Below are 19,785 nucleotides of genomic sequence, written 5' to 3' on the forward strand. Positions count from 1 at the left end.
CTGGATGAGAAATGCACAGTTGGCATATTTTTTCCAGACTGACAGTCGTCCGCCTCGGGCTCCGCGTCCGACGGTCGAATGTGACCAGGCATGATTAATGATCATACCCAAGCTCGTCTTCGCCAAAGTCTTCCATTCCAAGGATAATTATCTCCATACCACGGCGCTAGAGTCAAAAGCGGCTTTGACATTGCTCCGAGTCTAAGTGACATGGAACCGAGTAAAACTTCTTAGCACCAAGATCGCCTTTCCTCGCTTACCAAGTTCTTTTTGTTCGCCTTTTGGTGACAGTCTTCTAAAGAACAGCATGAATGGTGATTTTTTCCAACTTTACAGTTTAACTGCCAATATAAGGTTGTGCGGTAGATGGATAAATGAACTTTGATTTTTATTTCACTGCACCCGCAGTCTTTTTGTCAACTTAACTCTAATTCCAAGCGCAGAAACATGAGATTACACCTGCCCACATTCTTCACGCTCTTTCAGTTGATTGTGGCACTCGAAAAGAAATCTGGAGTCACGATGGCTTCCCCAGAGGAGCTTGAACTTCACGTTCCAGACCCCAGGATCGAAGATTTCACATCGCTCCTCTCTGCTTCGAAGATTGGTCCCGAAACCTGGTATAATACTGACAACAACACGGATTTTGGCACCACCAAGAACTGGCTCGCTAAAGCGAAAGATGCGTGGCTTGAGCTTGACTGGCGGAAGCAAGAAGACCGCATCAATAGCTTCCCCAACTTCAACATCACCATTAATGACGTCGATGTTGGACCCATAAACATTCATTTCGTTGGTCTTTACTCCAAGAGAAACGATGCCTTACCGCTGCTCTTTCTACATGGGTGGCCCGGGTCTTTTCTCGAGTTCCTTCCACTGCTTGATATTTTGAGAAGCAAATACACCCAAGAGACTCTTCCTTACCATGTCATCGTTCCCTCTTTACCGGACTATGGACTTTCCAGTGGGCTTGTCGAAACTGAGCTCACGCTTGAGATAGCGGCGAGGCTTATGAACGAGCTTATGGTCGCTCTTGGTTTCGAGTCGGGTTATGTTGCCCAGGGTGGTGACATCGGTAGCTTCCTCGCCAGAATTCTGTCAGCCAGTCATCCACAGTGCAAAGCTTTCCACAGTAAGCAATACTAGCCCAGAATTTCCGGTGGGTGTCCAGTTTTGTACTAACGGCCAGATAGTTAATATGCTTGCTCCAGGATCCCAGGAGGAGCTTCTTACTACGGTCAACATCACCGATGCTGAGACACAGCACGTACAGCGAATGCTAAACTTCAGCGCTACCGGGTCATCGTATCTTCTCGAGCATGGCCTAAGACCGTCGACAATTGGTCTCGTTCTACCATCAAATCCACTTGCCATGTTGGCCTGGTAAGCTCCATGTCATGTCATGACTTCAAGGATATTGTTGTCGCCTAACATTATCTAGGATTGGCGAGAAGTTCCTCGAGTGGCCTGACTCTCGTTATCTACTTCCTGTGGACACAATCTTCAGGATGGTGAGCTTTTACTGGTACACAGACACTTTCCCAAGAAGCATGTATCCCTATCGAGCTCTTGCGGGGGCAGCAGCAGCAAATGTTCTCTTTTCTGTTCCCACGTCCAAAGAAAAGCCATTTGGCTATTCGGTGTTTCCGGCGGAGAATATTCTCTTGCCGAAAGCATGGGCTGAGAAGGTCCATCCAAATCTTGTCTTCTACAAGCGCAATGAAAAGGTTCGCCTGCTTCCACCAATAGCTCGTGTGTTCACGTTCTGCGTCTAACTAAATACTTTAGGGGGGACATTTCGCGGCATTGGAGCAGCCCGGCCTCTTTCTCCAGAATATTGAAGAGTTTTTAGCGGTTGCTCGACCACTTATCGGACTTTGATGAGTTGGCAGGTGAGGTCGTCCACGTCTAGTTGTACTTGAATAGGGGGATTGAGTTACGCTTTTCTCGTGTTGGTGAAACGCCTCATCACAGTGGCACAGCTACTCTGGTTACCAATGCCTTCCGAAGGTAGTGGAATTGATGGAATTTGGACTCAGGGACTCGCTATTCTGAAGGTATTATACTAGAGCGATGCCCGTAATGTCACCCAACTCGGAAAATAACACAGTCTTCTTGTGAGTTTTCGTATTAACGGAGTAGACGCCGCCAGCAAGGTCTGTCACGTAGGCCACTCCCGCCAGCTGGTCCAACGATAAACCAATCGCTTCGTGTAATCGTACTGCCAGAGTTTCCTGTTTCTCACCACTAGGAATCATGGCTCGATTCAGAGTATTTCCAGCAGGAGGATCTCCACGATCTGTCCAATATATCACGCCATTTTCCTCGTCGATGTCAAGATCAATTGGCTCGGGAAGCCCGCCGACTACCGTCTCAATTTGATGGAATCGGTCTTCGAAAGAGGCATGTATAGGCGCGCGGAAAATCCGCCCTTGGTTGCCCTTGGATGGCCCTTTCTGTGTCCAATAGAAGGCGTTTTGCTGTTCGTCAACAGTAACACCAACGCACCACCTTCTTTGATCCACTCTCTCTTCATCAGTGTTGCCAGTTGAGACGAGGACCTCGACATCAGAGCCATCGAAATTGGCCCGCATGACCTTCATTCCCTCACGATCGCACCAGTACAGCTTCTTGCTTTGCTTGGCGATAGTGATTTGCTTCGGCGTGAAGACACCAACGGTACCTGCCGATACAATGCTTTGTCGGTTCGACCCATCCAAGTTGGCGCGCTCGATTGAACCATCATTGGACTTCAAGCTAGATCCCATGTTGGTCCAGTACATATGACCATTGGCATGATCAATCACAACCCCGTCAGGCAGATTCACCATGTTGTCGACTACTGTTCGCAGGTCGCTTCCGTCGGGTAGACATGATAAGATGCGTCCACGGCGACTCTCGGGCGGGTGTGATAAGTCAGTGTCGAGGATGTAGAGGCGTTGTTGGATTTGAGAACCCATGTCGCTTACTCATTGAGGTTTTCGATCAAGGTGTCGAAGGGTAATGCAGTAAGTTAAGATAGTCAGTTGATCAACAAACTTTGGTCGGTCATCTTTTCGAAATCAGATACATGGCCAAGAGCTGGGTTTATGACCTAGCGTTTTCTGTGTGTGGGCGTATTTGTGTCAGTGGAGGCCTTCGGATCATCAGACGAAGTAGAACAGTTTTCCTCTTCGTCGTTTTTTCATTGCCCTGCGTTGCGCGTCGATCCGCTCTCGGCCACTCCTGTATTCCCGATCAAGTCGGTATTCGCACTTCGGTCTACGTGACACGCGCATAGCGTTGTTGTATCTGTAGGTCCACACTGTTGTCATGTAACACGGATCTGATTTCTTTCGAACGGGATGAATTCCGCACTGGTCAGGGAGCCTCCACTCTGCTAATCTTGTATCCACCCCCTGTTCCGCCCACATGGCACCCCGGTTGAGCGGCCATTGACGTTTGTGAGAATCGGCACATCACAGCTAGAATACTATGTAACGAAGAATAGATCGAGGGGCAAAGCACGTGGCATACCGAACACTCGGGTTCCATGCACCTGGAATCTTGCGCGAGTATCCTTCTATTTCTGTGTCTCCGCATCACTTACATGGCAGCCTTCTGGCGCTCGGCGACTGTAGTATTGCTCATTTACCCACCTACTCAAGCTGCATGCTCTGGCCCAACTCATGACTGACATCCATGTGTTATTGGAATATAAAGGGATCAGCTGCATAAGTACCCACCGGAAATTCCGGAAGGAAATGAAGTGGCTAAGTAGAACCGAACACACGAATCATTTGTAATACCAAGTCTATGTTGAGAATATCTAAGAACAGGCTCTGAATGGAAAGGAACGAAAGCTCGCATGCAGTGGATCAACCCTCCATGCTACTCTGCGATCGGGTCCTTACTCGTGTCCGCATAGCTATCCCACTCTTTCCTTACGTTTAGGAGTCGTACCAATTCCTCATCTCGCTGCTTTGCGAGTTGTCTATAAGCCCTGTCATCCACAGCCTGCCTCGTTCCCGAGACCCATTTCTGCCTCAATTCTTCTGTGACTTGAGGGTCTTCAGGTGCGTACCAGGACATCAGGGGACCCAGCAAATGATCCGCCATGTACTCGATTCCGCCCTCACCGCCTCCCAAGTGCATCAACATGTTCGGACCCATGACGCCCCACCGGAGACCGGGGCCGTAACTCATTGCTTTGTCAATATCCTCAACACCGGCAACATCCTTCTGCAGTAGGTACATGACCTCTCTCATCAAGGCTGCCTGGAGACGGTTGGCAACATGACCGACGACTTCTTTTTTAACGTGCACTGCCTTCTTCCCCATCCTTTCGTAAAACTCCATGGTGGTACTGACGGTTTCAGATAATGTCTGGCTACCGGCAACTACCTCCACAAGGGGGATGAGGTGCGGAGGGTTGAAAGGATGGCCAACGACACATCTTTCAGGCCAGCTTGATGGATCCATTCCGAGCTGTATACTTGAACAAGTCAGGCCACTGCTGCTCGTAGCAATGATTGTGGTTGGCCGAACAATGTTCGCCATGTCGTTGAACAATCTCCGCTTGAAATCCAGTTTCTCCGGTCCGTTTTCTTGTACAAAATCGGCGTCTGTGAGAGCCTCCTTCATGTTCGTCGTGAATAAAATGTTTTCGGCTTTCGCTGCGGCGTTCTTGACGAGACCCAGCGTCGAGAGAATGGGTAGTGCGTCAGTGACAAGGGATCGAAGGAACGTTTCGGCAACAGGGTTGACATCGAAAGCCGATACTTGGAGGCCTTGTGCTAGGAAAAGAGCAGCCCAAGAGGCTCCGATAGAGCCACAACCGACAATGGCGACTTTTTGAATATGCGACATGTTCAAAAAAAAGTACAAATACGGACAGAGGGGTTTTTTGAGAATTGAGTAAACGGCGTGAGTTTTGAAGAGGCTGCTATGTTACGGTATGTTGGTCCGATGATGGTTATGTATTATAGTTGTTGAAGATTGCCGGATTGAGAGAAGCAGAATGAAGCAACGTGGCCGCCGGGGGGAAAGGTGAAGTTTGACATTTATGGTAAAAACCAAGAGAAGCAAGCACCTATTGATTACCTGTGGTGGCTGAACTTGAGGACAAAGCCAGCGTTCTGAATTCAAGAGATCGGGTTCTCGTGGATACATGCAACAGAGGCCTGCTTGCCGGCACCTCCGAGATGGAGAAGAAGACCACCGGGCCAATGTTGGAGCTCAAAGTCTCGAACTCCGAATAGTTGTAATGTGAAGAGCCCACAACGCCGACGAGTGGACACCGATAAAGATACCGATCTATGGGGTAACGGGCATAATTCCGCGCGCGGAATAAGACTGGTGGGTCCGCGACTCACGCGCCAGCTCCGGATCGCCAAGCTTGGCTCTCCCGGCCCCATGCAACTGCCGCTAAATATTCCAGAAAACTTCTGTCGAGATGGATCCCCACGAGTTGAAACAAGATCCTGTTGCAAAGAAACCAGGTCAGCATCACACCGGTACGGGATACGGAATGGCCAAATGTGGTCTCCGTTGAGACCCAACGTCATCAATGCTACGTAAGCTAGTAGGTGGCCATGCTCACGATCCTGGCTTTTGCTTGAGACCTCGACCTCGACCTCCGGCTTTCGCATTCATTTCGCACCCGATATGTGGATCCCATTCACGCAGCATTCGGCTCACCCTGAGCGTTGACATGAGTCCGAGCAACGTCATTCTTCTCCGTCCTCTTCCCCACAACGTCGGCCTCGTGCCGCATATTCCCGCAATGCTCCAGGGGGCAATTCTTCCGACAACGGTCACACCGGATCGCTTTGCGGTCCTCCCGAAATCCCTGATGTCACGTTCCGCTCTATATCCGCGAGGTTCGTTGTTGGCAACCGCGCAGTCCTTGAGGCGAAGTTTGTTGAAGAACATCATATTTAAATCTACCACCTTCGTGACCAACCTACCTTTCCGCTTCATCATCACATTTAAACACCACATCTAAGGGTCTCAACCTGAATCGACACGGCTTCATACACCCTATTCAGACTTGTGCACCTCATAATTATCAACCTTGCCCGTCACTATGGCACCAGAAAGGATTCCCGATGTTTATGGTCCGGGCACCTTCACAGACAAGACCTTCATCCCCGTACCCGAAGACACGGAGCGGATTTTTCGTGTCATAGCAAGCCAAACTCCGGGCTTTACGCAAGATGAGCGTCTTCTTTCTAAAGTCAAATTTACCGGAGAGGCGTACCCCGTCATTCCCGGCCCCATCAAGGCAGTTTCTGTCGCCGCTGCTCTCCACGCCATGACTGGCGTGCTTGCGGATGAAATCTTAGCCATCCGCGGCGTCAACAAGGACGACAGACAGATCTCTGTCAACACCACACACGCAGCTGTCTGGTTTGGCTGCATAGCGACTGCGTTCCTCGATGGTGTGGATGTTGTCAGCATGGTCAAACAGGGCAAACTCAAGAGCCTTTTACCTGATTGGGAACAGGGTTGGACCGACACTGCCCTCAAATACCGTGCGACTGGCCTCTACCCAACCAGCAATCCTGAAGTGTGGTACTCTCTTCACGGTAGCATGAACGCAGATCCAGTCTTGCGCTCTATCGGCGTTGACCCGTCAGCACCCATCAAGTCCAACGATGAGGCGGCCGCGCACATTGCTGAGCACACCTCAAAGCTAAGCCCAGAGAAAATGGAGATCACAAACCTTTTGAATGGATTTTGTGGCAGCATCTGCTTTAGTCCTAAACAGTGGCGCGAGTCTGAGATGGGACGGTCTCTTTCCAGGCACCCTCTGGTCAATGTAAAAAAGCAGGAGCAGACGTTGCCCACACCGCCGATCGCTTTTCCACCTCTCAGCCCCCAAGACAAACGACCTTTAGCAGGGGTCAAGGTTGTGGAAATGACCCGAGTCATCGCTGGGCCAGAGATTGGGACGATTCTTGCTTCATACGGCGCAGATGTAATCCGCATCAACCCTCCCCATCTTCCGGATATCAACATCATGCAGCTCTCATTGAACGCTGGCAAACGCACGATCGCCATTGATCTGCGAAAAGAGGAAGATGCTTCGATTCTCAAATCGCTCGTTTCCGACTGCGATGTGTTCATCCAGGGTTTCCGCATCAACAAGATGCCCAAATTTGGCCTTGGGCTGAACGACCTCTTGAAGATGGCTGGTGATCGTGGCCGAGGAATCGTGTATGTCACAGAAAACTGCTATGGACCGGATGGATATTATGCCGAACGACCCGGCTGGCAACAAATCGCCGACGCTGCGGCTGGCTCTGCCTATGTCACAGGAAGATCTTTAGGACTTCCCGGCAACGAGGCCGTTCTCCCTAGCTTGCCCATTTCCGACATGTCCACCGGTGTCTTGGGCGCGGTCGGCGCAATGCTAGGACTGAAGCGACGGGCAACTGAGGGTGGAAGCTACTATTCACATGCCAGTCTTGTGGGGGTCAACGCCTATGCCCTCACCGAAGAGGTCGGCCTCTATCCTAAGAACACTGTGGAAGAGTGCAAAGAGCGCTTCCAATGGGGAGAAATGAGGGGTGCTCATCATGTTCTGGATCTTCTAGTAACTGTCTGGAATGGATGGACAAAGGTTCTTGGCAACTTTTTCGACCCCGAAGGCGAATGGTTCCAGAGCTTTGATTCAAGTGCCTTTGACAGGAAGCGCTTGAGTATTCTGAGACCTGTGGTCAAATTTGAGGGCGAAAAAGAAACATCTCCTGAGTGGAAAACTCCGAGTGTTCCGTACGCATTCGAGAAGGCTGAATCCGTCAAATTCCTTTGAAACCCTTTTCCATGTAATTATAGCATGTTAATAATATACATTCATACCACGTGCACGCAAACTCCTTAACAAAACAAACTAATACCGCACTGCTGATATAGCTGCTGTTTGGACTTTATGGTAGAGCAGAAAGCTCTTCGAGTATTACATTGATATTGTCACATCCAAGAATTTGAGAGCAAGATTCTGAATGAATCAGCTTACAGTTCGCTCTCTCCTAGACGAACAAGATCGTCGTTCTCAAGCGTGTCCTTCTCAAACCCAAATAATGACTGATTCAACATGACAGTCGAAATTTCTCTGACCCCAACACTCGGCAACGACACAGTCCACTTCAATGCATACGCAAGAGCCATCTTCAGGAAGTCGTTAGGTGCTATTATAAGTCCAGGCTTGACAATACAAGCATCGGATTGTGGGTCGTGCTCCTTAGCGAGAGCCAAGACTGCTGTCTCAGTTTTCCCCTGTCACACAAAAGTGTTAAAATGGAGGACGACGGAATAAATGATACAGGAACCCCAATGCAACAAGTTGGACTAGTGTCGGGGTCGCAATGAGGAAAGGAACGGCGGGGAATCGTCACCACATACCCGCAAAAGTGAGTACTGGGGTTTGAAGCTTGGAGTTTTCGACTGGTCCCTTTCTGTTTTGGCACCACTCATGTACATAAAACGGAACGGTGTGTTTTTGTTGGTAGCCGTTGACGAGCTACGGGCTTCCAGCATTGCTCGAAACCCGGCAAGAGGTGATTCGTAACACACTCGACAAACCTCGTCCCAGCCATAAAACGCTGATTTCGAGGGGGTGATAGCCACTGTCCTATTGACCCCTCGAAGAACTTTTAGCATAATCTCAAATTTCAAGTTTAGGGCATACGAGTCTTGCTCCCTGAACAGGCGTACCAGATACACGCATCGGCAGTGGCGAACTCTTCTTTGGTCTCGACAGAGTACTGGTTGTAATCTTCAACAATAATATTTTTCAGCTTTGAATGGTCGACATTGGGACTGGTTTCTGCCTGTATCATGAGCGGTTGTCGAGTAAGAGCAACGACTGTCTTTATGGCAGGGATGCGGAGACTCTGTTTGAGCAACTCCGTTCCTACGAAGCCGCTTGCACCCGCTATGATTAGTTTCATATCGTTCTGAGTATTGGGCTACGAAGCCGCGTCGCCTCTAAAGACGTTTTCGACTCGAGCGGGGCAGTAAGTGGCTTTTGGAGGCCACAAGTTATCCTCCACAAAAGGATATCAATAAGACATGGAAATCAAGAGAGAGGCGCAAGTGTGCTTATATACTTGATGAGTTAACTCGTCATGCGCAATCCTTTCCATGCCATCCTACACATGCGTTGGCGAATTAGGTTTGCAAGCTCAAAGTGGGGGCAAGTAAGCACTAAGATGACTAGAATTACGTCGTGGCGCAGTTGAAAACGACAATGAAGTAGATTAGTCATTCCCGGCACTGTCATAGGAAGAACTTCTGTGATAACCTTGTACCGGGGCTCGTCTCTCAGAAGGAATTGCATCTTTGCTATTTAAAGAAGGTATCAAATGTTGGTGGTGCTTTTACATATACTCATGTGTTCCTTCATATATCAAATGAGTTGGCGAGGTTTTTGACTTTCTTGCGGCGCCATGCATCCAATTGCAAAGTATATTAGGGGAAACCAGAGATCGCAAGCTTGATACCCGTTTTTGTATCGATGGTCATCAATCACTTACATTGTCTGAAATATCTGCTAGATTGCCAACTACTTGAATTAGGTTGTTGCTCAAAGCCTAAAGCGAACTAGCAAAAGTTGAATCCCAGCAAATCATTCGAGTAACAACTGTTTAGGGCACTCTGATACTCCGGTATTCCACCCATAAAACTCAAAGCTTCACGTTGTTTTCCAGGAATGTTGCCGCCCATGTACCAGGTCGTCTTGTTGTGTGATAGCAGCGTTGCATCGCAGAAGTCGGCCGTCAAACGTCCCCATGTCTGTTCGGCTGTGGGCTGAGGATCAATTCTTGATAGTCCCTTGTCTCGTAGATGAACTAGTGTTCTAATGATCCAATCACTCTGTATCTCGGAGATGACTGGTCCGATAGCAGTTGCGGTTGGACTCTGTGGCCCATATAGGAAGAACAAATTTGGGAAACCAGAAGTCGCCATACCCAAGTACGTGCGAGTTCCAGTTCTCCATATTTCGTTCAGCGACCTGCCTTTCAAACCACGAAAGTTGACTCTGCTGAAGCTTCCCGTGATGGCATCGAATCCGGTTGCGAGGACCAAAGCGTCGAGCTTATGGAAAGCGCCATCTTCCATCCTCACTCCACTCGGTAGAATCTTCTCGATGGGATTCTTTTTCAAGGCGACTAGACTGACATTATTTCGGTTGAAAATTTCGTAGTAGTTCTGCTCAAGGGATGGCCGTTTCGTGCTGAATGGATAGGGCGGGTTCGTTGGAGCGAGGTTCTCGATCAATTCGGGGTCGTCCACTTGTATCCTCTGTCGAACTTTGTCCCGCCAGAAGTTGTAGAATAAGTGGTTCGCTTCCAGGTTTGTCATAAAGTCTGAGTAATTGCCATGAGTAGGCGCAAACCCGCCCTCCTCCCAGAGACTTTCAAAAAGGAGTTGTTGTTGCTCGGGTGTATCATCCATGGCCTTCCTGGTGACCACTGGGTATGTGAAACCAGCCCTAGACGTCTTCATTTGGGAGAAAAGGTCTTCATAGCCACTCTTATCTGGCTCCCCATCCGCCGAGAGCTTCTGTCTCATCGGCATAGTGCAGTTGGGTGATCGCTGGAAAACAACAAGCTTCTCAGCTACTGGACCTATTTCCTGAACCAGTTGAACGCCGGTAGCTCCTGTCCCAATAATGCCGACGCGTTTGCCGGAAAGATCCAATGGTTCGTGAGGCCAATGAGCCGTATGAAACAATAATCCTTCGAAGCTGTCAAGACCATTTAGGTCGGGAACGTATGTCTTGGCGGCAAACCCCATGGCGGGTAGCAGGAAGCGAGCTGACAAAAGTTGGCCCTGGTCGGTCATGATATTCCAACGATTGGTCTGGGCATCGAATGTTGCATCAGTGACCCTCGCGCCGAAAGTGATGTCCCTACTAAGATCCCACTTCCGGTCAACGAATTCGAAGTATCGGAGAATCTCAGGTTGGCTGGGGTATTTCTCCGTCCAAGCCCATTCTCTCCAGAGCTCAGGATCAGAAAACTCATAGAAAGGCGTAGCGGTGTCGACACGGGCGCCGGGGTATCGATTATGCCACCAAACGCCTCCCAACCCGAGGCCTTCTTCAATGACTTGGACTTGGAATCCCTGTTTGCGTAGGTTGCGAAGGAGGTAACATCCGGCAAACCCTGCACCAATGACGATAACGTCCGAATGCAGTTCTTTGGTGTGTGATGGCATTGTCAAATGGGAGCTTCCACTTTCTCAGGGTGTAAATATGCGATGGTGAGTAGAACAGTTTGAGGATTTATCGAGGACTTTTCTCATTATAAGAGTCTTATTTATGTTGCTCGATTGACCACATTTTCATCGACGGGTACACTTGTTGTCGTGCTGTGTTCTTCAATGGCACATCATTGCGTGTTGGTTGTGGATGCGCCAGGGCGTGCAATCGATCCCGTCTCCTTGCACTTCCAGTATCAGCCAGTGCCTCACGGCTATGCTATCCGATACTTACTAAAGGTACGGGGTGTCAGCGACATGCCAAGTGATCAACTCGGTGACAAACTTTCTCGGGGGCGCAAGCGTTCGCTATCATCGGATGCGTTTCCCGTAGCGGCACTTGGGTTGTGGAATGAAGGGTCAACGATTCCTTCATCAGAAGAGATGCATAGTAAACCGGCAAAAGGCAGAAAGTATCTCACCTATTGTCTTGGCGCATGTCGCTGACGGGATAACATGCCATTCTTTCATTGCCGATGATAGCGACTAGCCGGACACGTTTTGCTATCTATGATATGGATTTCGATGATTCCCGCAGCACATAAGACGGGTCTCTGATTTCTCGCCTGGCCACGATTTTTCATTCGCTTTCTACTTATGCACCACCACAGATTCAGTCTTCCTTACCGGCCATACAATGTCTCATCTTACATCACCCTTTCCCATCAGCAAAGATGACAGGTTGGGGGATGAGAAGACTGGTGTAGAAGACCTGCGACCCATAAGCAGTGTTGTCGTGGGTCAGGTAGAAGATGACCAGAACGGCGAGTTCCACAGGTCCATTTCTCCGCGCCAAATTCACGTCAGTCTCTATCATATACGAGGAGACACTGTCGAATGCTCTACTCACTATGATCTTAGATAATCTCTCTTGGCTCCAACATTGGAAGTGGCGTCTTCATCGCAACCGGCAAGGCTTTAGCTACTGGAGGACCCGGCAATATGGTCATTGCATACCTTATGGTCTGCAGTTGTGTTTGGGCTGTTCTCCAATCACTTTCCGAAATGACAATCGCCTTCCCGGTATCTGGTAACTATATAGACTACGCTGACCGCTGGGTCGATCCAGCCTTAGCGTTTGGTGCTGGGTTCGCTGAGTGGCTTGGTGAGTTGAGCAAACAAAGCTCCCGATGAAGCCTTATGGTCACTCACATTTCTGAAGGATGGGCTGCGATAGTAGCGGCCGAAGCGGGCTTCTTTCACGTTCTCCTTCGTTTCTGGGCTCCAGAATCATTTCCCCAAGCAGCGACTAGTAAGTCTCGGGCGTATATATTTGATCTCATTATTGATTACGTAGAGTCGAAATGAAGCTGATTCTTCTCAATAGTCTCCTTATTCTTGTTCGCGTGCTTCGTTATCTTCCTTCTTCCCAACAAAGCCTTCGCCTGGTTTGAATATGTGACGTCCATTATCAAAATCTTTCTCTTCCTGATTATAATCATACTATCACTAGCATTGGTACTTGGGGCTGGGCCAAACGGTTATCTGCACCGGGGAGAAACATGGACAAGGCTTTCGCCGTTTCTCAACGGATTCAGCGTGAGCAGCAACTTCAATCGTCGGAAATGGCCTTGTAACTAATCTCTAGACAGGGATTTGCGAATTGTGCCTTACTAGCAACATGGGCCGTTGGCGACCAAGTTTTCGTCGGCATCATGGGCGGCGAGGCCGATAGTCCTCGCTTCTCGATGGCTCATGCAACAAAGCTTGTCCCGTTCCGAGTCAACTTCATTTACATGCTCAGTGTCATATTCATCACAATTTTAGTACCCTCGGATGATGAAAGACTGCTGGGTGGTAGTAGTGTTTCTGCGTCTCCTTTTGTCATCGCTGTAGAGAGCTCTGGAATTCGCGGCATATCCTCGCTCCTGAATGCCGGGATGATGTGTGGCGTTCTGGCAATCGCCGCAGAATCAGTATACTTGTCTTCTAGAGTCCTGCGCTCTATGTCACACCAGAAGCTCATCTCGAGTCGCCTGGCCAGAGTGGACGACAAGGGTCGGCCGAGGCTGGCGCTGCTCGTAACGTGCGTCGTTGCCGCTGTGCTGTCGTACATACAGCTGTCGGGTTAGTATCATGAAACCGAGAGCAGAGCATTTTGATGGCAAATGTCCGCTGACAAAGTCATAGGTGATGGCATCAAGGTATTGAACTGGTTGGTCTCGATCACTAGTGCCTCTTTCTTCACTAATTGGATCATCATCTCCTTCACCAATTGGCGATTCAGATGCGCCATTAAGGCACAACGGGACCCCCTGTTTTCACAGACATATGCGTGGGAATCATCTGCTTGGCCTTTGGCTCCTGCCTGGTTGATGCTTATTTCGTTGATTCTACTGGCTTCATGTTTAGCCTGCGGAATCAACCCTATCGTAAGTAACTTAGAATTTTTATACGTCATTGATATCTCATCTTTTCTCAATCCTTTTTTCTTTTCGCGAAAAGGCTGACCAGCATATTTCAGGGTGGCGGGGGTTTCACGGCAGAGAACTTTTTCCAATACACCATCGGACTCATTCTCATACTCGGTGCAACGCTTGGATACAAGGTCATTTACAGAACACCCTGGCGTGATCCAAATACAGCAGACTGCATCACGGGTCGGCGAGCGCTGTCAACAGATGAGATCAAGCAACTGGATGAATACTACAAGCAGCCGAAGATTAGAAGATTCTTCAGCTACGTACAGTTTTGGTAACCTTATGGGTTATAAAAAGCTTCTGGTCGATATGAGAGAAGTCTCTGTACTGGATTCATCTAGGACGTGGCTGATCAACCACTCTGTCTTGGAAGTTTATGGTTTCATCTACAAGGCAGCTTAGCTTTCAAGCATAGCAACCATTTACATCTTTTTCCAAGGTCATTTCTATATACGTGAATTTGTATCATGATGCATCAGTTGTGTTGGAATCCTTTAGACAGCAAGAGTTGGGCGACTGAACCTACTCATTTGCTTATCATACCGGTGACGGAACCGAAATATTACTTGTCGGCTTGATACAAAGCGAGGCACACCCGACAAGCCGTCCAATACATATGCATGGCACAGCGAGACTCGGACCAACCAAAGTCTCAAAAGGCCCTTTTCATTTCATTGTCAACGGCTTCGAATTATGTACATGGGCACACATTTAGTCGTTGCAGATGCGGTAGTCCCAGATATTCGATCCGAGATTGGTCGGCTTCGTTGCCAAAATCGCCACGGTACCATTGATTGGCCTCCAGCAATTAATGAGATACCGCGCAGAAATCACTAGGTTGTTGGGTGTGGTAGGATTGCCGATTTTCGGATAGACTTACCACTCTCGTCGTGGTGGGTATTGTAGCGGGTATTGGCTTCCGGGAAACGCATCCGACTTCCCATTGCAAGACTGTGGCGTCATTGCTTTGGTCTGCGGAACCAGTTCCCGGTGGCTGTTTTACCGACTCCTCCCCCGCACATCGCATCTGTTGCACGTTTGAGGCACGAAGCATTCGCAATCGTGATGACATGCTATCATTGCCGATCGCGCTGGAGCTCCGTCAAAGTAAGATACAAATATCATGATGGTCACGAACTAGTCGGATTAACTGAACCATTCACCACCGTGCTTCTCTAACAAAATTGCACGCCCTGTCGCCAACAACATCTCCCTCCTGTAGACAATCTCTGTTTCTTACAATGGCATCATCCCCTATCTCTCCAGAGACCTTTTATGTTCCACCCACCCCTCATTCCCCCAATTCCAAATTTCCTGTCATTGTGTATAGAAACGCGCTGGGGAACAGGACAGTGGAAGGCGCGTTAGAAGCGATCAACACCTCGGAGTGGGTAAAAGGGGGTCATTGGAAGATCGCCAACGAAACACTCGCAGCTACTCCCCATTATCATTTGACAACACACGAGGCGTATACTGTCTTACATGGCAGTGGCACATACGTTCTTGGAAAGTCTCCTTTGGACGCAGACACCGATGAGCTCGGCAACCCTGTGGGTGTCGAATTTGTTGCTCGTGCCGGGGATGTCTTTGCATGGCCAGTAAGTTGTTAAACACCGACAGAAACCAATCGGGATCTGGATCACTAATGCTAACTACCTTACTTTAGGCAGGAGTGACACACTTTGTTAAAGAATCCGAGGATGACTATGAGATAATTGGGTTCTATGCTTTGGTATGATCTCCTTAATATCGCTTCCAATAAGGCTTTATGCGCACAGGAAGCTGACAAGATTTCGAGACGGGATTTAACTCTCGGGAAGAGCCTTATGATATGGAGTATGCATTGGATTCAGTTCAGGAAACAGACGAGAAACGGGGAAGGTGTGAGAAGGTCCCTGGTCCGATTAAGGACCCACTATACGGAGAAGGAGGGCCGATGCCATCTCTGTGGAAGAAGAATAATTCTTAATCATTGCGGATGTATGTTGTGGCAGGCAAGACACCCTAGGGGGGAAAGGGTTCAAGGGAGTATCAAGAGACATACCCAGGTTTAACTGACCAAAACTCACACTGTTCCCCATTCATGATCACTTTTGGTTTCTTCTAGGCAATATTGAGATGTATTTTGGATCTGATCTACTCGATGCTGTCCACTAACCTTCGGTCACCGGAAAATCCCAGCTCAAGCTCTCGGGATCCAGCGAGTTAGCGATATCAATCAGAAGGTCTGTGCTAAGCTCAGCATCCATCGCCAGGCTTTGTCCAAACTCCAAGCCCAGGGCCTGGTTTGTTGGGTACGGTCCAACATCATTGGTAGAGTTAGTACGCTGTGTCCCGTGAACTTGGGATGGCCCTTCCTCATCTGCACTCTCCGAGAGATGTCGAAGATAACCATCAAGTTGTCTAAGTTCAGATGAGATCATTCCTGCGATCTTACTACCGTGAGAGCTCATTTCTTCGAGAATGAGAAACACCCGTTGAGACCACGCTGCTAGATCGGAAATCAGAGTCGGCTCAATAGCGGCGGCCATGGAAATGGCGACAGCAGCTGTTGATGTAGCATCCAGATCGAATGTTAGGAAGCTCTCTGTGATCCCTCGAATGAGCTACTTCTACTTGTAAAAAATGAGTGAGCAGCTTACCAAGCAACCCATGACTCAACAATCTCGACAAAATCTTCACTATTTGTCGCGAAGAATCGGTACAAACTTGTAGTAAGCTTCTGATACTATCGGAATGCAACCACTGCATCAGCACCGATTCAGATTGTCCGAGTTTGGATTGTAGAAATATAAACAGCAGCGGCCTTGTAGTTAGAACGATGCACTTCGTATCACCAAGTTAGCGATTCCTCTGTACTGAGATTGAATTTCTTCATACTTGGTGGTACTGCAGATGCAAATGTGCTGAGACACGGGAGACTCCTGATGTGTTCTCACTGGAGTCTATGTCAAACAATCCATGGAGATCTGTGGCCAGGCCTGCTATACTCTGAAGAACAGACTTGGTGGCACCCAAGTAGCGACTGTCGAGCTGTCCTTCGATGCCATAAACAGCTATTACAAGATGTTAGCCACCAGAGCGGTGATGATAAGCTCACGATGGGTACATGGCTCTCTGCCTTACTTTGATGAATTTGTCCCAGTACCTGAGCCAACTTGATTTGTATATGCAACGCGCTGGTTCTTTGTGCTTGCTCGTAAAATATGGGGAACGGGGTGCAGACGCATTCGTCCGAGATGAACATAGGCACTCCCATGAGCGCTGACATCTGACGCTCCAAGACATATATTGTCCACCATACTAACCTGCACCTCTGAACATACGTCTCGTCCAGGTGGTGACTCTGCATCTCGGTATGTAGGCCATGTTCAAATGCTGTGCTAAGTGCCTGTCCGATCTGCAGGAGACTTATCAGAAGCTGAGGTCACAAATAGGGGCTTGGCTCACCAACATATCGATAAGCCGCTGGACGACAACTTATACAGTGAAGATACAGTGAAGTGCAACAGAGTACCTGCATCCTTTCTATGTAGTCGCACTCGAAGAAGGTGAAGTCCGGCATAAGCTTCATAGCCTGCACAAACAGGTCTGCTCCAGGTGGTTGGTGTGACTTTGATGATTGTACAACAAACGCCTTGCCGAATGCTAAGAGAATGAGGTAGTGAACAAACCACAGCCGAGGGACTTTTGACTGATCCGCGCCAGTTGCATGGAATGTGGCAAAGTGCTCCATGAAACTATCCTCTTCGAATAGATAGAATAATCGGCAACAATGAAATTTGACAGAATTAATTAGATAGATCGCAAAATCCTGGGTGGGCAAACTGGCAAGGCTAAAGTCTTCTACTAGAGATGGGCCTCTGCCTCCGTCCCACCTCAAGTCGTAAACCTTTCCGTCAAAGAATAGGTTCTCCGGCGACAAGGCAGTACCGGTGATTGCTTCGTGGGTCATAGATAGGACCCGTCGATTGAAAGCCCAATTGGAAGACGTTCCCATAAACACTGATTAGGCAAGACAAGCCGTTAGTGTACCGCACCAGGAGGGAACTGTTACCTCAGACGTACCGGGAGTACCACTAGGCCCAGGAACCCAGTCTATCGTATGGAAAGCTAGTGGATTTGTGAGTGGTGCGTCGTGTGTGGGCACGTGAACCCCGAGAGATGGAGCGAGCACACTCGAAGATGATGGCGTAACCGGGAAAATGGTTCCCACTGTTCGGTCTCGCGTCGAGAGATAACCTTCAGTGGCGTCGCGAGAAAATTCGACTGTAGCGTCCGTTAGTATTTGATTTCGTGCGTGTAGATTGAAGAAGTAGCCTGCTCTGACACGATTTCTCGATTGATGGTTGATCCAAGGGCGTGTCTTGTGAAACAATTAGAGATGCTCGGCGCTCGGATGCGGCCAGCTTTTCTTGCAAGTCGCTAATATATCTAGAGCCTTTTGTGAGTAAACCGAGTATTACAATACCAGGAGTAAGTCGATCAGACTGAAGTTCTACCTCCTGGTGACCACCACCTTTTGGGACTCGTCTGGGAAGATGCATTCCTGCTCTCTTTTGCTGCATTGTTGACAGGGGTCTGAGCCCGAGCATTTGATCTTTTGATCGCGACATCTTGTGCAGCTTCGCAGCCGAAGAATCGTCAGCAAATACGTCCGGTCAAGTCGGATTAACAAGGATAGCCAGTTCGTGACTTACGCTTTCGGTGTGCGCCTTTTCGAGGCACGGCTCCTGCCGCCACCGCTCCTAGCTGACATTGCCGGGCTCAATGTGTTTTGGCTTTGGCAGTTATATGAACAACACTGCGTAGGAGAGGTATGGGAAAGCTTGTGCAAGAACAACAAGAAGACGGCGACACGATAACTCGAAGATGATAGATGCGAGAAATGGGCGGCTTTGTGGGTGGGGTTCCTTTATCTCGGAGGATAACGTCCCCACTTGATATGTATCCGACAATCCGTACTCTCAGCATCTCCCCGACGGGATGCTAACCCCGCTCTCGGGACTGAGCCCGGCGTTGAGCGGAATGCGGAAAGTCTCCCCGGGTTCGTGCTAAGTCTTGATTAGGATAGTACCAAAGATAGATCGATCACAGGTAGCATAGCCGTTGCGACAGGATACTCGGTCGACTGTGTGGAATTCTTTTCGATGATTTCGCCCGCTCTTCATTCTCGGTTCCCGAACTACATAAGAAGCGACAGAAGGTTCGGATTTTCCAGTGTCTTTCGCGCCTTTGGGTTACTGGAATCTCAACCACAAATACGAGGGCAACTTAATAAGTGCGAATTGGCCTGGAAATCAAACTCCACAGAACTTGTCAATGGGTTACCATTGGCTTGATACAGAGTTCTGCAATTTTGACATTATCTGAGCCACATCGGTTATCTTGCGTACTTTATATCGAGTCGCTGTGCCAGTCACGGCTCATCGAACCTCACTTATCAAGTTCTACGGCCCTATCATTGAGTACTGGCCGAGAGATATGAACGAAAGTTAAATTGAACGATAGTAATGTTCTAGAACCCGGCCTCCGGATTTGATGACATCGTTGATTGATACAGGCTACCTATTCTAGAACGGACTCAACCTATGCGGGCTGGCTCTACTGAATCCAAATCGGACGATCAATAGCAGAGGTATGAACGAGTGCATTTCATAGCAAATCAAAACCTGAAGCCTCTCTATGCAAATCTAAGTTCAAGTCTAAATCAAAGTCTCCAATACCACTTGAGCTTCTCAGATCAACTCATGGCCGGTGGAATGATGTCGAAAGTACATTGAGAAAACGAAGAACACTAGGACCCAAGACCAAGGAAGAGAATTGCCGTAAATATCTCCATATCCGAAGTTGGTAGACTTGAGAGTATCGGCCTGACAATGGAAGATTAGTCTCAATAAGACCACAGGTTGAACCGACGCTTACCATTGAGTTGCATTGTAGTCGGTGAGGACATAAGCCTACTTAGGGCAGCCAATACCCAGACCGGTATCAAAGGTGCAGCAATCCGCACCGCAAGTCTTCGAGTGCGATTCGGGGCAGATTGTGCCTTGCGGGAAGTTGATGTAACCGCCTTGCCTGACTCTTGCGTCATTGTCGCGGTAGCAGCAGTTTT

General features: G+C 48.9%; 4 protein-coding genes across 4 annotated transcripts; 2 read left to right on the forward strand and 2 right to left on the reverse strand.

Moving 5' to 3' along the window:
* Positions 1–522: 522 nt before the first annotated feature.
* Positions 523–1,775, forward strand: N0V96_002894 (uncharacterized protein; the record flags this gene model as incomplete). Its single annotated transcript, XM_053199151.1, has 3 exons — positions 523–1,132; positions 1,194–1,383; positions 1,442–1,775. 3 exons carry the CDS (start codon positions 523–525, stop codon positions 1,773–1,775), a joined length of 1,134 nt encoding a protein of 377 aa, XP_053043416.1.
* Positions 1,776–2,060: 285 nt separating this feature from the next.
* N0V96_002895 (uncharacterized protein) lies at positions 2,061–4,338 on the reverse strand (the record flags this gene model as incomplete). The annotated part of the gene is made up of 3 exons (XM_053199152.2): positions 2,061–2,897; positions 3,517–3,538; positions 4,064–4,338. The coding sequence occupies 3 exons, from the start codon at positions 4,336–4,338 to the stop codon at positions 2,061–2,063; spliced, it is 1,134 nt and encodes a 377-aa protein (XP_053043417.2).
* Positions 4,339–6,067: 1,729 nt separating this feature from the next.
* N0V96_002896 (uncharacterized protein) lies at positions 6,068–7,798 on the forward strand (the record flags this gene model as incomplete). Its single annotated transcript, XM_053199154.1, has 1 exon — positions 6,068–7,798. The coding sequence occupies one exon, from the start codon at positions 6,068–6,070 to the stop codon at positions 7,796–7,798; it is 1,731 nt and encodes a 576-aa protein (XP_053043419.1).
* Positions 7,799–9,588: 1,790 nt separating this feature from the next.
* Positions 9,589–11,208, reverse strand: N0V96_002897 (uncharacterized protein; the record flags this gene model as incomplete). The annotated part of the gene is made up of 1 exon (XM_053199155.1): positions 9,589–11,208. One exon carries the CDS (start codon positions 11,206–11,208, stop codon positions 9,589–9,591), a length of 1,620 nt encoding a protein of 539 aa, XP_053043420.1.
* Positions 11,209–19,785: the final 8,577 nt, after the last annotated feature.

This window comes from Colletotrichum fioriniae, assembly GCF_027942845.1.
Source record: "Colletotrichum fioriniae strain IMI 355084 chromosome Unknown scaffold_2, whole genome shotgun sequence".
Lineage (NCBI taxonomy): Eukaryota > Fungi > Ascomycota > Sordariomycetes > Glomerellales > Glomerellaceae > Colletotrichum > Colletotrichum fioriniae.